Source organism: Brassica rapa, chromosome A09 (assembly GCF_000309985.2).
Source record: "Brassica rapa cultivar Chiifu-401-42 chromosome A09, CAAS_Brap_v3.01, whole genome shotgun sequence".
NCBI classification, from domain to species: Eukaryota; Viridiplantae; Streptophyta; class Magnoliopsida; order Brassicales; family Brassicaceae; genus Brassica; species Brassica rapa.
This window is the reverse complement of record NC_024803.2, coordinates 11,173,310-11,188,788: the sequence shown is the minus strand read 5'-3', so window position 1 is coordinate 11,188,788 and position 15,479 is coordinate 11,173,310. Positions and strand designations below refer to the sequence as shown.

General features: G+C 33.5%; 1 protein-coding gene across 1 annotated transcript; it reads left to right on the top strand.

Moving 5' to 3' along the window:
• The first annotated feature begins 587 nt into the window (after positions 1 to 587).
• Positions 588 to 4,161, top strand: LOC103838602 (basic leucine zipper 4). The gene has a single exon (XM_033280661.1). The coding sequence runs from the start codon at positions 3,570 to 3,572 to the stop codon at positions 4,017 to 4,019; it is 450 nt and encodes a 149-aa protein (XP_033136552.1). The 5' UTR covers positions 588 to 3,569; the 3' UTR covers positions 4,020 to 4,161.
• Positions 4,162 to 15,479: the final 11,318 nt, after the last annotated feature.

Genomic DNA, 15,479 nt, shown 5'->3' with positions numbered 1-15,479 from the left:
TTCCATGATGATCAGTAAATTTAACATTTCATCAAAAAAAAAAATTTAGGATCAATACTATTAAAAGAGAAGGAGTGTTAAAAAATCTACCTATGAAAGTTGTTTGGACCATTTTATTTAACTCATTATTTTTTGGTCTTACCTAAAATTTAAACTAACAATATGTTACCATATATTTCTCTAACAATAATTTATTCAATTCCTTTATTTATTCAAATCTCACTCCTACATCCTAATTATTACTATTACTATTACTATATTTACCATTTTGATTTTTAATCGTAAAAGCATTGAAACTAATGTTTTATATTATCACTTTTATCATATAATATATGATTTAAAGCAAGAGAAGTTACACGACATATATGTGTACATTCTAACTTCCTCTTTTCTTTATAATAAAGTAATCATATCATATATAAACTTTCTCACTAATATCTCATATCATATACTAAACTTTCAACCGTCTATAGTTTGATAGATATTCTCATATTTAATATTAGTTTTCTGAATATTCATGTTACTTTCAAAAATGTAGAAATTCATTGGTTCTGTTAAAACTAACCCGACTTCACGATATCAATATTGATTATTCAGGATTTTGAAAATTATTGGTTTAGATATTATACTTTTATATACTTTTCACTTAAAAATGAATCAAAACTATTAAAAGGGAAGAAGTTTTTAAAAATCTAATATTTAAATTTTTTGGAGTCATGTATAACTATTTATTATTTTTTTGGTGATACCATTAATCATTCTAACCATACAATATTTTAAATATTTTTAACAGATCCTAATATTATTCCTTATGATACCTTTTCTAAGAAAAATATTTCATCAACCATGTTTTTGTACAATAATGTACTTGAAACTCCAAACAAATACCCAAAAAATTCAAATACCTATAAATTCAAAATCTTATCCAAAATCTGACATGATGAACTGAAAAATACCCAAAATTTTATTCAAATTACCAATTTTTTTTAATTTGAAAATTTACCTGAAATAAAAAACTATAATCGTAAACCAAAAACTTAGAAAAATATCCATAATACCGGAAACATATTCGAAATATCCAAATATACCTAATAAACACAACGTATTTATGATCGGGTCTAGGGTAGGATCCAGACTCAAACAAAGACCTGCGGGTCCAAAAAAAAACCAATAGGTTATCTTTTCTGGACCTGAACTAAACCTATATTTTCGGATCGGTTTGTTATTATTTTGATCCGGATATAATTTTCATACCTAAAAGAAACTTTTACGTAAAAGTATATGTATAAAATCTCAAATAAACTAATTCATAGATTATATAACTGTTAAAAATTATATTTTTCGATATAATAAGACTTTGTATTATAATATAATCCAATAAATCTGCGCTTGAAGGTCAAAATCTAGTATTTTGTTAAATTTCTAGTTAGTGGTTTAACACGGACTTTTCATGGTAGATAAAATAATAACTATCCAGAGTTAAGGTAATGATAGCTATTCAAAAAAATAAAAAAATCTTTTTGTTATCCAGATTATCCTTCCTGTTTTATTATAAACATTTTGGATAGTGCTTTATAATATCCAATTTACCAGTTTTCATCAATATATATCATGCTGTTTCTCATCCTGGTTTCTGATATGAACAAGCTTGCAAGTCATGGCAAATAATGAATTCTCTCGTATATTAAACTTGTGAAATAAAAAAACAAATTCCAAATAAATAGGCAAGATTGGTTATTTTATCCCAATGGTGAGACGGCATTACCATATTGATGTTATATTGTACTGTTTCTTTCATATATACTTGTGAATTATGTCCCCATGTAAATAATACTACTTTGATCTATTATTTTAAAAAAAAGTCTTTTCAAATTATGTTTCCACACCTTCAAAAGTTACTATATGTATGGATAAATTCAAGAAAATATATAATTATAATGTGTCGGCACGTTGATTGACTAGCTACGACTACGACCACTACAATTTACAAAAGATGAAACTATCATATTAACCAATTAATGGTAATTCGATGGTTAGCATCTGAGTTATATGGTCTATCAGAGCGATTACAAATTCAATACTATTTTATAATTTATATCATGGATAATTTTTGAGAAAACAAATAAATATAATAGATATTGTTCATCTTAATACCTAGTTTTCTTGTGGCTTCTAAAGATTTTCGGAGTTTTAATTCAAAAGTTTTTGTCAAAGAGAGTTCCCATTCAACATTTTAGGTTAAAAACATATAATCGGTTATAGTAGATGGACAATTTAATATTTAACTACTTACATTTACATTTAAAATAACTAACTTAAAGAAAAAATACTGTTAAATTAAGCGACTTATATTTCATGGCTGATATTTTAATTATTTAACAATATTATAATTACTTTGTAAAATATATTGAATCAGACATCAGTGTGCAACTTTCTATTCTTTTTTTTTTGCAACTTTCTATTCTATTTCTCAATTTATCAGATTTATTGTAATAATATTTTCATAAAATAATAATGTAAATATAAATGTACCATAAACACATGAAGTTATACATATTAACGTATATTTTTAAGATTAGTAATAACTAATCAATTATTCAAAGTTAAACTGATACTTACATTATAAAGAGAATGCAGCTGTAGTTTCACTTGTATTCTTTACTTTATCTTATCAAAAAGATAAGAAAATCCAAAACACATAAAAACTTAGACGTAATATGCTTTTTCTTAGATTCTTCGTCATTAAGCTAAGCCATCGTCTTCGTCAAGACCCACACACCATTTTCTCTCCGTAAGTCTAATTTGAAAGCTGAATACAAACTCCAAATCTTCGTTTCTATAGGTATATAACTTTAACATACAAAAAAGGAAAGAAATTATACTATGACGACCGAAGAGAAGAAAACATACATGTCATAGCTTAATAATTGTTTAATTATAGCTTATACATTTTCGTAACCTATTTTTTACTGAAAAAGGGGACATCTAGTCTTTTATTATATAGTTTAATATGTTGTTCTTATAGACATTGATCCATAACACTATGACATCCTTAACATCCGTTGCTGATGATAACTGCAAGTTATTAATCGAAATACAAATGAAATATACACTAATCTTACAATGAAAATGTGAAACTAATATCCTATCTCTACACGTAAAAAGTAGTGCCAAGCAGCTAAGAGATTAGAAGATGAGAGTTGTGTAACAAAAAAGGATAAAAGTAATAAAAAGCAATATCGAAACAAAAGGTTTAAAAGAATATAAAAACAATTAAAATAGTAATACCTTATATCCAGAGTGCTAGTGGACAAGCATTGCAAATAATCTCTAGATTCACTCAAATTATAACATTTTAATTTTTAAATACTTGGCACTTCTTAAGTGGACAAACTAACCCTAAATGGGTCCCATGTGCACTTACTAATTTTTCTCTATAAATAGCCACACATGGTTCATGTGACACTTCCCCTCCCTCTCTTGCTTTCATTCTTCTCATACTTACAAAATTGATCATACCAATAACCGGTTTAGTACTATACCCGATATATATTTTTCCACTAAAAGCGATGTCCTCAACCAGTTTAGAGCCGGTTCATATCTGCTTTGATGATGCTACCATAACCGGAGATGAAATCACAGAAATTTTGGCATTTCTTCAATCAGATACGTCGGACAACCCGAGCGGTTCAAACGAGTTGGAAGCACCGGTTGATGAGAGGAAGAGAAAGCGAACGATGTCAAACCGGGAATCAGCAAAGAGATCAAGGTTAAGAAAGAAGAGACGTTTTGAGGACTTAACCGAAGAGGTAAACCGGCTGAAGTCTAAGAATCAGGAGCTTGTTAACCAGCTGGCTAATGTGTTAAGCTGTGGTAATGCCATATCAAAGGAGAATAACCGATTGAAAACTGAATCGGTTTGCCTTGAGATCAGGCTTCTAGAGTTGTACCGTTTTTTAGTGGCCATGCAATCGCCAATCTCAACGAGGTTAAATTACATTTCAAAGCTTATGATTTAAGTTAAAAACAAAATCAAAATTGAGATTGAGCATTTGTAAAGAGGTTTAACGATTTTACTAAGAAGTTTTACGCTTCGGCTAAAAGATACATGTGTATATGTGAATGTTTATGTGTAATCTATATGTGAAACTTATTTTATCATTCTATCAAGTATGGATATAGTGCTTGTGAAATTTGATTCCCTTTACGTTAGTACAATATAAATATAAACCGTTTTAACCCGAAACAAGAACGGTTTAAAACTTCAAACTGAACTACATTGTCAAGTTCGAAATAGCAACAAACATGTTCAATTTCACCACTATATAGCCGCCAAAATCGTTTGAACACCATCTATATATAATTGCTTTGTTCTATTTGTCTATTTTGATCATAAGTAGGCAATACTTTGATCTTCATATATTCTTGTTCAATATTGCGATTAAGATGAATAATTAGATGTGTTAGAAAGTTTGATGTACTGTCCATATATAGAAATGGGCGTAATGTATCTTTTTTTTTTGTTAAGTATGTGAATTTGCATTAAGCGAATAATGAAGCATAGAGATTATAGAGATAAACATATAGAGTTTAGAGATAAAGATAACTATGACTTAGTCATTATCTAGATGTGTATAGGAAATCTCTCGTGTATATATACTTGTCTTTGTACGTTAATAACATCAACACTTTACACCTTATTTCATGGTATCAGAGCAGAATCGATCTTTGACCTAAATTTTTTTTCGATTCTCTCATTCTTTTCTTCCGCTTACCTTACTACCTGTTCTAATGGCGACTTCGTCAAATTCTTCTACTACTTCTTCTTCTACTACGGTCTCTTCTTCTGCAGAGAGATCCTCTGATCCTTACTACTTACATCCATCAGATAATCCAGGATCCCTTATCACTCCTGTGTTACTTAAAGGGGACAATTATTCTGAATGGGCGGTTGAGATATGGAATTCTCTTCAAGCCAAGCAAAAGATAGGCTTCATCGACGGTACTATACAAAAACCGACGACTAACCCTGATCTTGCGCGATGGATGTCTACTAATTCTATGATCGCTGGGTGGATTCGCACCTCCATTGATCCAAAAGTTCGCTCTACTGTATCTCATGTTGCCGACGCCTCCAAACTGTGGGAGTCACTCAAGCAACGCTTCTCTGTCAAGAACAGTGTCCGTAAACATCTTGTAGAAGATGAGATTACTAATTGTAAGCAAAACGGCCAGTCTGTTCTTGAGTACTACGGACGACTTTCTAAACTTTGGGAAGAGCAACAAACATTCAAGTCTACTACACCATGCACGTGTGCTGCGTCTACTGAGCTTGAGAAGGAGCGCGAGGATGCTAAGGTTCACAAGTTTTTGTTTGGACTGGATGGAGTTCGTTTTGGTTCTATTCGGTCCCTCATTATCGACGAAGATCCTTTGCCAGACCTCAACATAGTCTACTCTCGCATCATAAGAGCTGAGCAACATCTCACCAACATGCGGTCTGATGAAATCAAACAAGACGCCGTTGGTTTCTCTGTTAAAACAGAGTCTTCTTCCCTAGCTCTACCTTCCTCTGTTGCTGCAACTACATATCGCAATCGCGATGCTAATCGTTCTTGTACGCATTGCAAGCGCACCGGACATGAAGCCTCTGAATGCTTCCTCTTACATGGATACCCGGAATGGTTTCTCGAACAACAACAACAACAACGTTCTGCTTCGCGAGGCACTTCGGGTCCAAGCAACAGAGGCCGTGGAGGTCGTTTCTCCAATTCTGGTGGACGTGGCCGCGGTCGTTCTACACCTACATCTGCATCAGCTGCAATATCTGCTTCTTCTACGTCAGATCAAATTACGGCTTTGATCAACTTACTTCAAAATCAACAAAGTCAGCTCTCAGTCGATCGCATCTCTGGTAAAATCCATACTTCTGATGTTATTTTAGATACCGGTGCTTCCCACCATATGACAGGAGACCTGTCTTTACTACACGACGTCATTCCGATTACTCCTTCTCCAGTCACCTTTCCGGACGGAACAGCTTCTCAAGCCACAATGATTGGCACACTAACGTTGAGCAAGGATTATTTCCTCATCAATGTGTTATTTGTTCCGAATTTTAATTGCACTCTGATCTCGGTGGCTCGACTTCTTAAACAAACTGGATGCATTGCGATCTTTACTGACACTTTATGTTTACTGCAGGACCGTTTTACGAGGACCCTGATTGGAGCCGGTGAAGAGAGAGAGGGGGTTTACTACTACAAAGGAGTCACAGTTGCACGATCAAATCAAACACGCAGGAACAACATATCACCTACTGTTTTATGGCATCGTCGACTTGGACATCCGTCTACTAAAGTGCTTTCTACATTACCAGCGTTTTCTGATACTAAAGTTGTTTTAGATGACACACATTCGTGTGATATTTGTTTCCGTTCCAAACAAACTCGTTCTGTCTTTCATGAGAGTAGTAATAAAGCTTTGGAACCGTTTTCTTTGATTCATGTTGATGTATGGGGTCCCTATCGCACTCCTGCCTCCTGCGGCGCAGTTTATTTCTTAACAATTGTGGATGATTACTCTCGCGCTGTTTGGACTTATTTGATGTTGGAAAAGTCTGAGGTCTCTGGCTTGATCAAAAACTTCTGCGCTATGTCGAACAAACAGTTTGGCAAGACTGTAAAGACAATTCGTTCGGACAATGGTTCCGAGTTCATGGTACTTACTTCGTTCCTCAAACAACAAGGAATTCTGCATCAAACCTCTTGCGTTGACACACCTCAACAAAACGGTCGCGTGGAGCGCAAGCATTGTCACATTCTCAATATTGCACGAGCTCTTTTGTTCCAAGCGAATCTTCCGGTAACGTTCTGGGGTGAAAGCATTCTCACTGCCGCGTACTTGATAAATCGCACTCCAACACCGCTACTACAAGGAAAGACACCTTACAGTTTACTCTTTGGATCGGATCCTTCTTATGATTCTCTCCGAACCTTTGGGTGTTTGGCTTATGCTCATCGGCGGGATCGAACTAAAGACAAGTTCGGACATAGGAGTCGCAGGTGCCTCTTTGTTGGCTATCCTTATGGGAAAAAGGCTTGGCGCTTGTATGACATAGACGCTAATACATTCTTCTCCAGTAGGGATGTCATCTTCGTTGAAGATCAGTTCCCTGGCTGTACACTTGATACTGATATTCCACTAGCCACTATACCATTACCTGATCCAGTTGTCGACGACTGGGATATACCACCACCTACTGTTTCTCCAGCACTTCCTACAACGGCTCCGACAACGGCTCCGACATCTCCTACAGCTCTACCTACGTCATCTTCATTACCTCCTTCTAATATAGATACTATTTCTCCACCGTCCTCTCCCACTCTCCCATCACCTCAGCCACTCTCCCCTACCGCTCACACTCCGTCCCTACCCCCTTCTGCATCATCTCCAGGCCTTCCTGAACTTCTTGGACGTGGACAACGCGTCTCCAAACCTTCAGTTCTACTCAAAGACTACGTCGTCAACTTTACTCGTTCTCCTGCACCCCCCTCTCTCGACACATCGGCTTCCTCTCCTGGTCCTACGATCACGGTCTCAGGTACACCCTATCCCATTTCTGATTATCTCTCTCGAGCTAACTTCTCCGCAGGACATACGGCTTTTCTTGCGGCTATAACGTCCAACGTCGAACCGCGAAGCTACAAAGAAGCTTCTCTTGACGACGTGTGGAATGATTCTATGTCTGACGAATATAATGCTCTCGAGGAACAACACACTTGGGATGTTGTTTCCCTACCTCCAGGAAAGAAGCCGATCGCCTGTCAATGGATCTACAAGTATAAATATGACTCCAATGGCAACGTGGTTCGTCATAAGTCTCGTGTTGTCGCGTGCGGAAACAGACAAAAAGAGGGGCTTGATTATACAGAAACGTTTGCTCCTGTCGCTAAACCTACAACTATTCGTATGCTTCTCCAAATCGCGGCTGCCAAGAAGTGGGAAGTTCATCAAATGGATGTCCACAACGCATTCTTACATGGAGATCTTGCAGAAGAAGTCTATATGAAGTTTCCACCTGGGTTTGAAGACCCTGATCCTACTAAAGTTTGTAAGCTACGGAAATCTATTTATGGTCTCAAACAATCTCCTCGTTGCTGGTTTTCTAAGCTTACTACGGCATTACTCAAATATGGCTTCACACAGAGCAATGCCGACTACACTCACTTCTCGTTTGTTAAAGGCTCTACGAGTCTACATATTCTAGTATACGTTGACGATTTTATCATAGCCAGCAATGATCTCTCTGTTCTGCAGCGTTTTAAGAACTACTTAAGTGAGTGTTTCCACATGAAAGACTTGGGCAAGCTTAAATATTTTCTTGGTATCGAGGTTGCTCGCAGTAACGAAGGAATTTTTATCTCTCAATGCAAGTATGTCCTGGATATCGTCGCAGAAACTGGCTTGCTTGGTGCTAAACCTTCACCTGTTCCCATTGCCCTCAATCATAAACTTGCTCTGCAAGTATGTCCTAACTTTGTGAAACCTGAGGCTTACAGACGTTTAGTGGGGAGACTTATCTACCTCTCATTTACTCGGCCGGACCTTGGCTACGCTGTTCACATTCTTTCCCAGTTCATGCAATCTCCTCTCCAAGTTCATTGGGACGCAGCTCTTCAAACTGTTCGATATCTCAAAGGTTCACCTGATCAAGGCATTCTCCTTCGCTCTGACTCTGACCTCACCGTGACTGCTTACTGTGACTCTGACTGGAATGCTTGTCCTCTTACTCGTCGATCTTTGAGTGCATACATTGTTCTTCTTGGCTCCTGTCCTATATCGTGGAAAACAAAGAAACAGGACACAGTCTCCATGTCTTCAGCTGAAGCTGAATATCGCTCTATGTCTTATGCACTGAAAGAACTCAAGTGGATTAAGAAGCTTCTTGTCTCGTTCGACCTCAAGCATGATAGCCCAATGAGGTTGTTTTGTGACAGTAAGGCAGCCATTCACATTGCTTCCAACCCTGTCTTCCATGAGCGTACAAAACACGTTGAATCTGACTGTCATGCTGTTCGGGATGCGGTTAAGGCTAAGTTGATCACTACAGAGCATATTTCTACTAAGGAGCAGCCTGCGGACATCCTCACCAAACCTTTGCCTTCTACTACATTTCGTTATCTACTGTCCAAGTTGGAAATTCATAATCTTACACTTCCAACTTGAGGGGGGGTATAGAGATAAACATATAGAGTTTAGAGATAAAGATAACTATGACTTAGTCATTATCTAGATGTGTATAGGAAATCTCTCGTGTATATATACTTGTCTTTGTACGTTAATAACATCAACACTTTACACCTTATTTCAGAGATACAATCAGTTCTGAAGGAACAAAACCTAGTGTATCTAATTTGCTAATCAAAGCGGGGGAGCTTTAGAAAGCCACAAAAAAAGGTAAAAAAGACTCACTAAAGCTATGAAGGTCTAAGCACAACCCTAAGTTGTGATTAAAGCTTAGCTATTATTCGAATTCGAAGGACAAACATTTAACTTCAGCAGCCCAAAGCAGACTCTTGTTACCGGAACCTGCATCTTGACTTCAAAGAGTGCTTGCTCACATAATTTTCAATCGAGTTCTAGACCATGATCTATAAATCAATATTGACCGCTATTTGGCTACATAGGTACATATCATCGTACTATGAAAACACAGTCTTGCTTAACGATTTTGTTAATTAATGATAATGTGCACTGACCGACGTCCTCTCACACCACTCGCCAAGCAAGCATCCTCCTCTTTGGTCAAAATTGACACATCAAGTCACGTTGCATACTTGTTTTTATCATGATCCTTTTTTTTTTGACCGAAGGCTTTCGTGATTTTATTTCCCTATGGACTATGGTAGACTGGTAGTTTATTGGCAGCTATCTGATTCCGTTTTAACCTTGAGCATTTAAACTCAAGCGTCTTAACGAGAAATATTGTGTAAGGGCATGATTAACTCCGGTTTCTTAACCGGAGTTCTTAACTCGTGATTTGACTTTTTTTTTTTACACTTTTTAGCTAAGAGACGGCTTTTATATTTATTAATTAAGAGACGGTTCTTAGCTTTTCTTAGTTAAAATCTAAGACAAGCTAAGAACCATCTCTTATCCAAAACTAAAAACTCCAATTAAGAGACTGAAATTAATCATGGTCTAATGCTATTAGCACAAAGATCAAAATTTAGAAGATAACAACACATGCTTACTTATTTCTTCATACATATATATACATATATATATGAAGTATATATGTATATATATGAAGTATATATGTATATATATATATGCATATATGCATATGCATATATATCTATAAGGATTTTTCCCTAAGTTCACACTCGGAGTTCGAGGTCGAAACTTCAAACTGGCTAGCTCGATGAAGTGTTATATTTACATGTATTTAGAAAAAAAATATTTGAGTTTGGCAATGATTATTGGTTTCATTTAGAGAAAGTGTTCCTCCCAAAATCACAAATACTTTTTGGTAGTGTACACTATATGTCGGGGTTTGAATAAAGATCTTGGACCAAAACACACACAAGGAAACGTGGGGGCTTTTATTTGTGTGGCTAATTAAGTATAATCATATAAAGGAAATACATGCATGCTTGTACTCCTGATTTTCAGTGTCAAAATGACCCAACACATCAAATTTAAACTATCCCCTTTATATCAGTAGGGTTAAGAAAGCAGATTTTCAACGTCTACATTTTATGTTAATGTTATTTTCATAAGCTTTAGAACTCGAAACCAAAATTATAGTACGTAGGCAACAAAAAAAGTATTGATTCATATATGTATAATATATGAAAGGAAAAATCATCAAAAAAATCTTGGATGAATCAGTAGATACACAATACATTGTACTGCAACTACCAACATTAAAGAACAAAAATAAGGTGGTGTATCACTGTGTATGAAGAAGGAAAAAGAGATGTGTCATGTGATGGGATCTTCTCGGTGGATATCATATAAAGCTCTTAATAAACTGAACTCAAATAAGTTTTTGTCGCTTTTATACGGCCGACATATCTTCGCATAAGTTCTGCATACATCTTTATCTTTTATTAACCCTACAAGTATATATATATACTGAAGATGCTTAAGATGTCGGTCATATATAAAGATAAATTTATCTGACTGAAAGAAGAAGATACCAATTCTCTTTCTTTCTCTTAAGATATTTTCATGGATGGTTGGGATTTGACGTACGGTTCATTGCTTGTTGATTCGTTATCTGAGAATGTATCATTTGAAACACTCAAGTCACCTAAAGTATCTCTATTTCACATAAGATATTGGTGAGTATCTTGTGGGGGAATGGGAGGTAGAGAAGTTAGAATATCCATAATGTCGCAGTTTACATTTTATGCTGTACATTTATTTGAATGATTGGTTGGATTGTATTTTTGATGCAACATATATAGTTGTAGCAGAGTTGTATTCTGATTATAGTTAAACTAAGTTAAAACATGACTAGTAAATAATTATTATTCAAGTTAAATAAAAACTAGAATTTATAGTTAAATGAAAACATAAAAGGTAATTGATAATATTAACTATATATTAAATAAGATCTAAGTATGCTAATATAAGATATGTTGTATCTATAAAACTATGAGTTATCTATCTATACTATTATTTGAGAAATGAATTTGCCGATTTGTCATGTTCTCCATAATTTTAGGCTTATTCATATTTTATGCTTAATTATTAATTCTAATAAATAATTTTAGTGACTAAGCTAATAACTTATAATTATCTTCAGAATAATTAAAAATTCTAACAGAAATACCATAGTTAATTTATATTATATTTATATTATTAATATTAAAATATTATATATATGTTTATATAATATTTGGTTAGTAATATTAAACCGACTCTGTTTTAATATATATATATATGTATATATATTTTCACATAAGATAGAATAAATCAAATATATTTTAAGATAATTTTTTTAGGACAATCAAAATCACTCACTGTGATAATTTTTAAAACAATATTGGCAAAGAATTTAAAAATACCTATAATATTATTTGTGAAGTGATTTTTCGTTCTCACATTAAAAGTTAGAACATTTAAAGTTTTATTATCCTTAATAAAAGATTAGATTTGTTATATATAATTACCCATAAATTAAAAACAAATTTCATAAATTTGATAATCATCATTATCTAAAAAGATTCTATATTATGTTATCCGAAATATATTTTACATCATAAACTTTTGAATATTTTAAAAATAAATATAACTCCATGTATATAGTTTATATATATATATATATATATATATATATTAATTTTTTCACGTTTCTTTTACATAATAAAAAAATTTAATAAGATTTTTTATCGTATATAATTTATTAATATTTAGTTAATTATTAAATATTTCAAAAACGTGAAAATAATTTATTCTAATGGTTTTGAAATGATAATATTTCTATTTACAAATTTTTGTAAAATTATTAAGCCCACAAGTAGGAGCAAAACACCTAGTACCATATTAATATATTCACATACCATAAATATATATATGTATGTTCATAAAACATGTCATTTAGTATATTTTGTAACTACTTCATGTTCGTGAGTGTATATCTGTACTTAAGTTTCTATAATATATTAATCTTTTTTAACATAACATAATATATTAATATGCATATAGGCTTTTTTATACATGAATAAGAAAAATATATTTTATGCTATTATTCGAGAAATGAATTTGCTTACTTGTCATGTTTTCCATAATTTTAGGTAGTTTTAAATATTTTTCATGTTATTATAATTTTAATTAATAAATCACCAATTTAAATTTAAACCATTATTTGAACTTTATAAAGTAAGTAGAAATAACGATTATGATAGGGTTTTAAATATTTTATATGATCCAATCTTTGATATAATAGAATCTTTTCAAACTTACTATTTTCTAAATTTGACATAGATACTAGATCATATATTGCAATTTTTTTATACAATTATGAAATGCATATGTTAAAATAGTTAATATAATGTAATAAAAATGTTAATCTTACATTATCAACCAATCACGAGCTCTATCGACTTTATCAACAAATTAATTTATCAAAGTTATGATAAATTTTAAATATATACAAAAATTATTTACAGAAAATAATATTTACAGATATTGCGGAAAGTCATCTAAAATTATTTATCAAATTAATATTGTCCCGCAATATTGCGGAAAGTCATCTAAAATCATCTACTTGATTGTGTTTTAAAAAGGAAAACAAAAGAGTTACAGATTTCTAGAAAACAAAAAGGCCGTAGAAAATAGCTTGTCTACAACAAAAATCTTGTTGGGCTCACAGGCTGTGAGAAACTAAAAATTTATTAGTTTAATTTTTGGTCAGTAGTGTATGTTATTATTTGATTTATAGTTTTTACAGTCCTTACTCCTATAATCAAAACATTTTATTATTTGAATAGTACCCAAAATATTATTAATATACATTCATGAAAGTTTTGGAAGCTCAGACATTTAATTAATGTATGAAGAATTGTCTTTCATTTTGTTAAAACAAAAAAAACAATATAATATAATAGTGTTTCTGAAAACCGGACTGGCCAATCAAATTGGTCGTACTTAACTCACCCTTTTTAAATCTAAGTCAAAGCATATAAAATATAAATTTATACAAAAAAATATTTTTAATATTCATCTAATTAAATTACTATATATTTATATTATTTTATTATCATTAATATAAATAAGAGAATTTGCCAAAAATAACTCAAAACTTGATTCAAATGTAAAGGTATACCCAAACTTCAATCAAATACAAAAGCAACTCAAAAATCTTATAAAATTACAACGAGTGCCTTTTGATCAAAAAAAAAATCATAATGTATTTTTATAAATATAACCCAGGAAAGTCTTCTCATATAGTAGATCTTAAAAATAAATAATAAATTTTATAAAAAATATTTTGATGGGGGAAAATTGAAATCATGTAATTATAAACATTTGTAAATGATATACATTAAAATCTAGTAAAATTGAATTGTTTTCAACATAGATGAGTGAATGTAGTATGTCATGGTATTCTTTTTTTTTTTTCCATCTGAAATTTCATAGATAACATAAGAAGGATACACTGAAGCCGGCAGAACACATAGACCTCCCCGGAAGCTAAACCCAAAAGATAGGGATCTAAAACCCAAACACATGGGTGACACATGAACAGCTGAGACATAAACAAAATCCTAAACTCTTTCAACAAACCCACACACAAATCAATATTAGATAGAAAAGGTAAGAACTTAATAATCTATGATTAGCCGGATTTCTTGCCATGAACTAGGCGAGATAGCACGCAACAGAGCAGATACTTCATTTGAACCCCAAGTTCACAATGACAATGCCAGAACCAACAAAACCTCATCTGAACCACTTGTTCACGATGACAAATACCGAAACACAACGCCTACACCAAGGCACAACCCGTGAAGCGACACAACCAAAGATAAGCTCCACCTTGACCGCACCTTCATCTGGATATCTCTACGCCTCAACCTCGTTATGTTGCTTCACCATACGAAGCCATAGAGGAAAACAGAGACTAAAAACATCCAGGAAGAACATTTATTCAAGGTGCGAAGGAGGGACATTCGTAACCAGGAGATAAAGAGGTAACCTGAAACCATCTTCATCTCAAGGACCGTGACCTTCTCTTGCTCACCACACACAATAACGACACTGCTATACCGTTGCTAAATCAAAGATTAGTTAAGACCGTCTCCAAAATCCAAGATAGATTCACCGGGTTCAACCCTCTCAAACTGTCGCAGAACCACTCCAAACAGGCTGAGGAACAGCCACCACATCACAGGAGAACCACAAAGCTTGAAACCTTACTTTGATCAGAGACGGAGACGGACACCGGACACAGGTGAACCCTTGTACACCACCGAAATAACCGCTCCACGCCCATAGATCTACCAAAGTTTCAACAGATCTGAAAACCAAAAGCTCATCAAACTGATCTGAAGCAAAAATGGACAAAGCAAACAACTTTAAAGGGAGGAGAAGAAAGGATCCGTGAGCAAACATGAAAAAAACAAACGATTTTAATACTAACTCCGGCGACCGCGAGATGCGGCGGCCGCCGGCTTAGGGTTTCACACAGATCTGGTTTCTCTCTTAAACGCTCTCTTTCACTTCTCTCCCTAGTAGTAGACACGAGTTCAAAAAGGGTTTTGCATTACAAGCTGCATGTCATAGTATTCTTTAATTTAGGGTTTGGTAACATATGTTATAGTATTGTTTGTATTTTTAGGGTTAAATTTTGGAAGCTTAACTTACTTTTTTGGAATTAAATTTTTGATTATATGTATTTAGTTTTGTGTATATTAAAGACTTTTAAAGTTGATTTTAAGTTTGACAAAAAATTGATTTTAAAC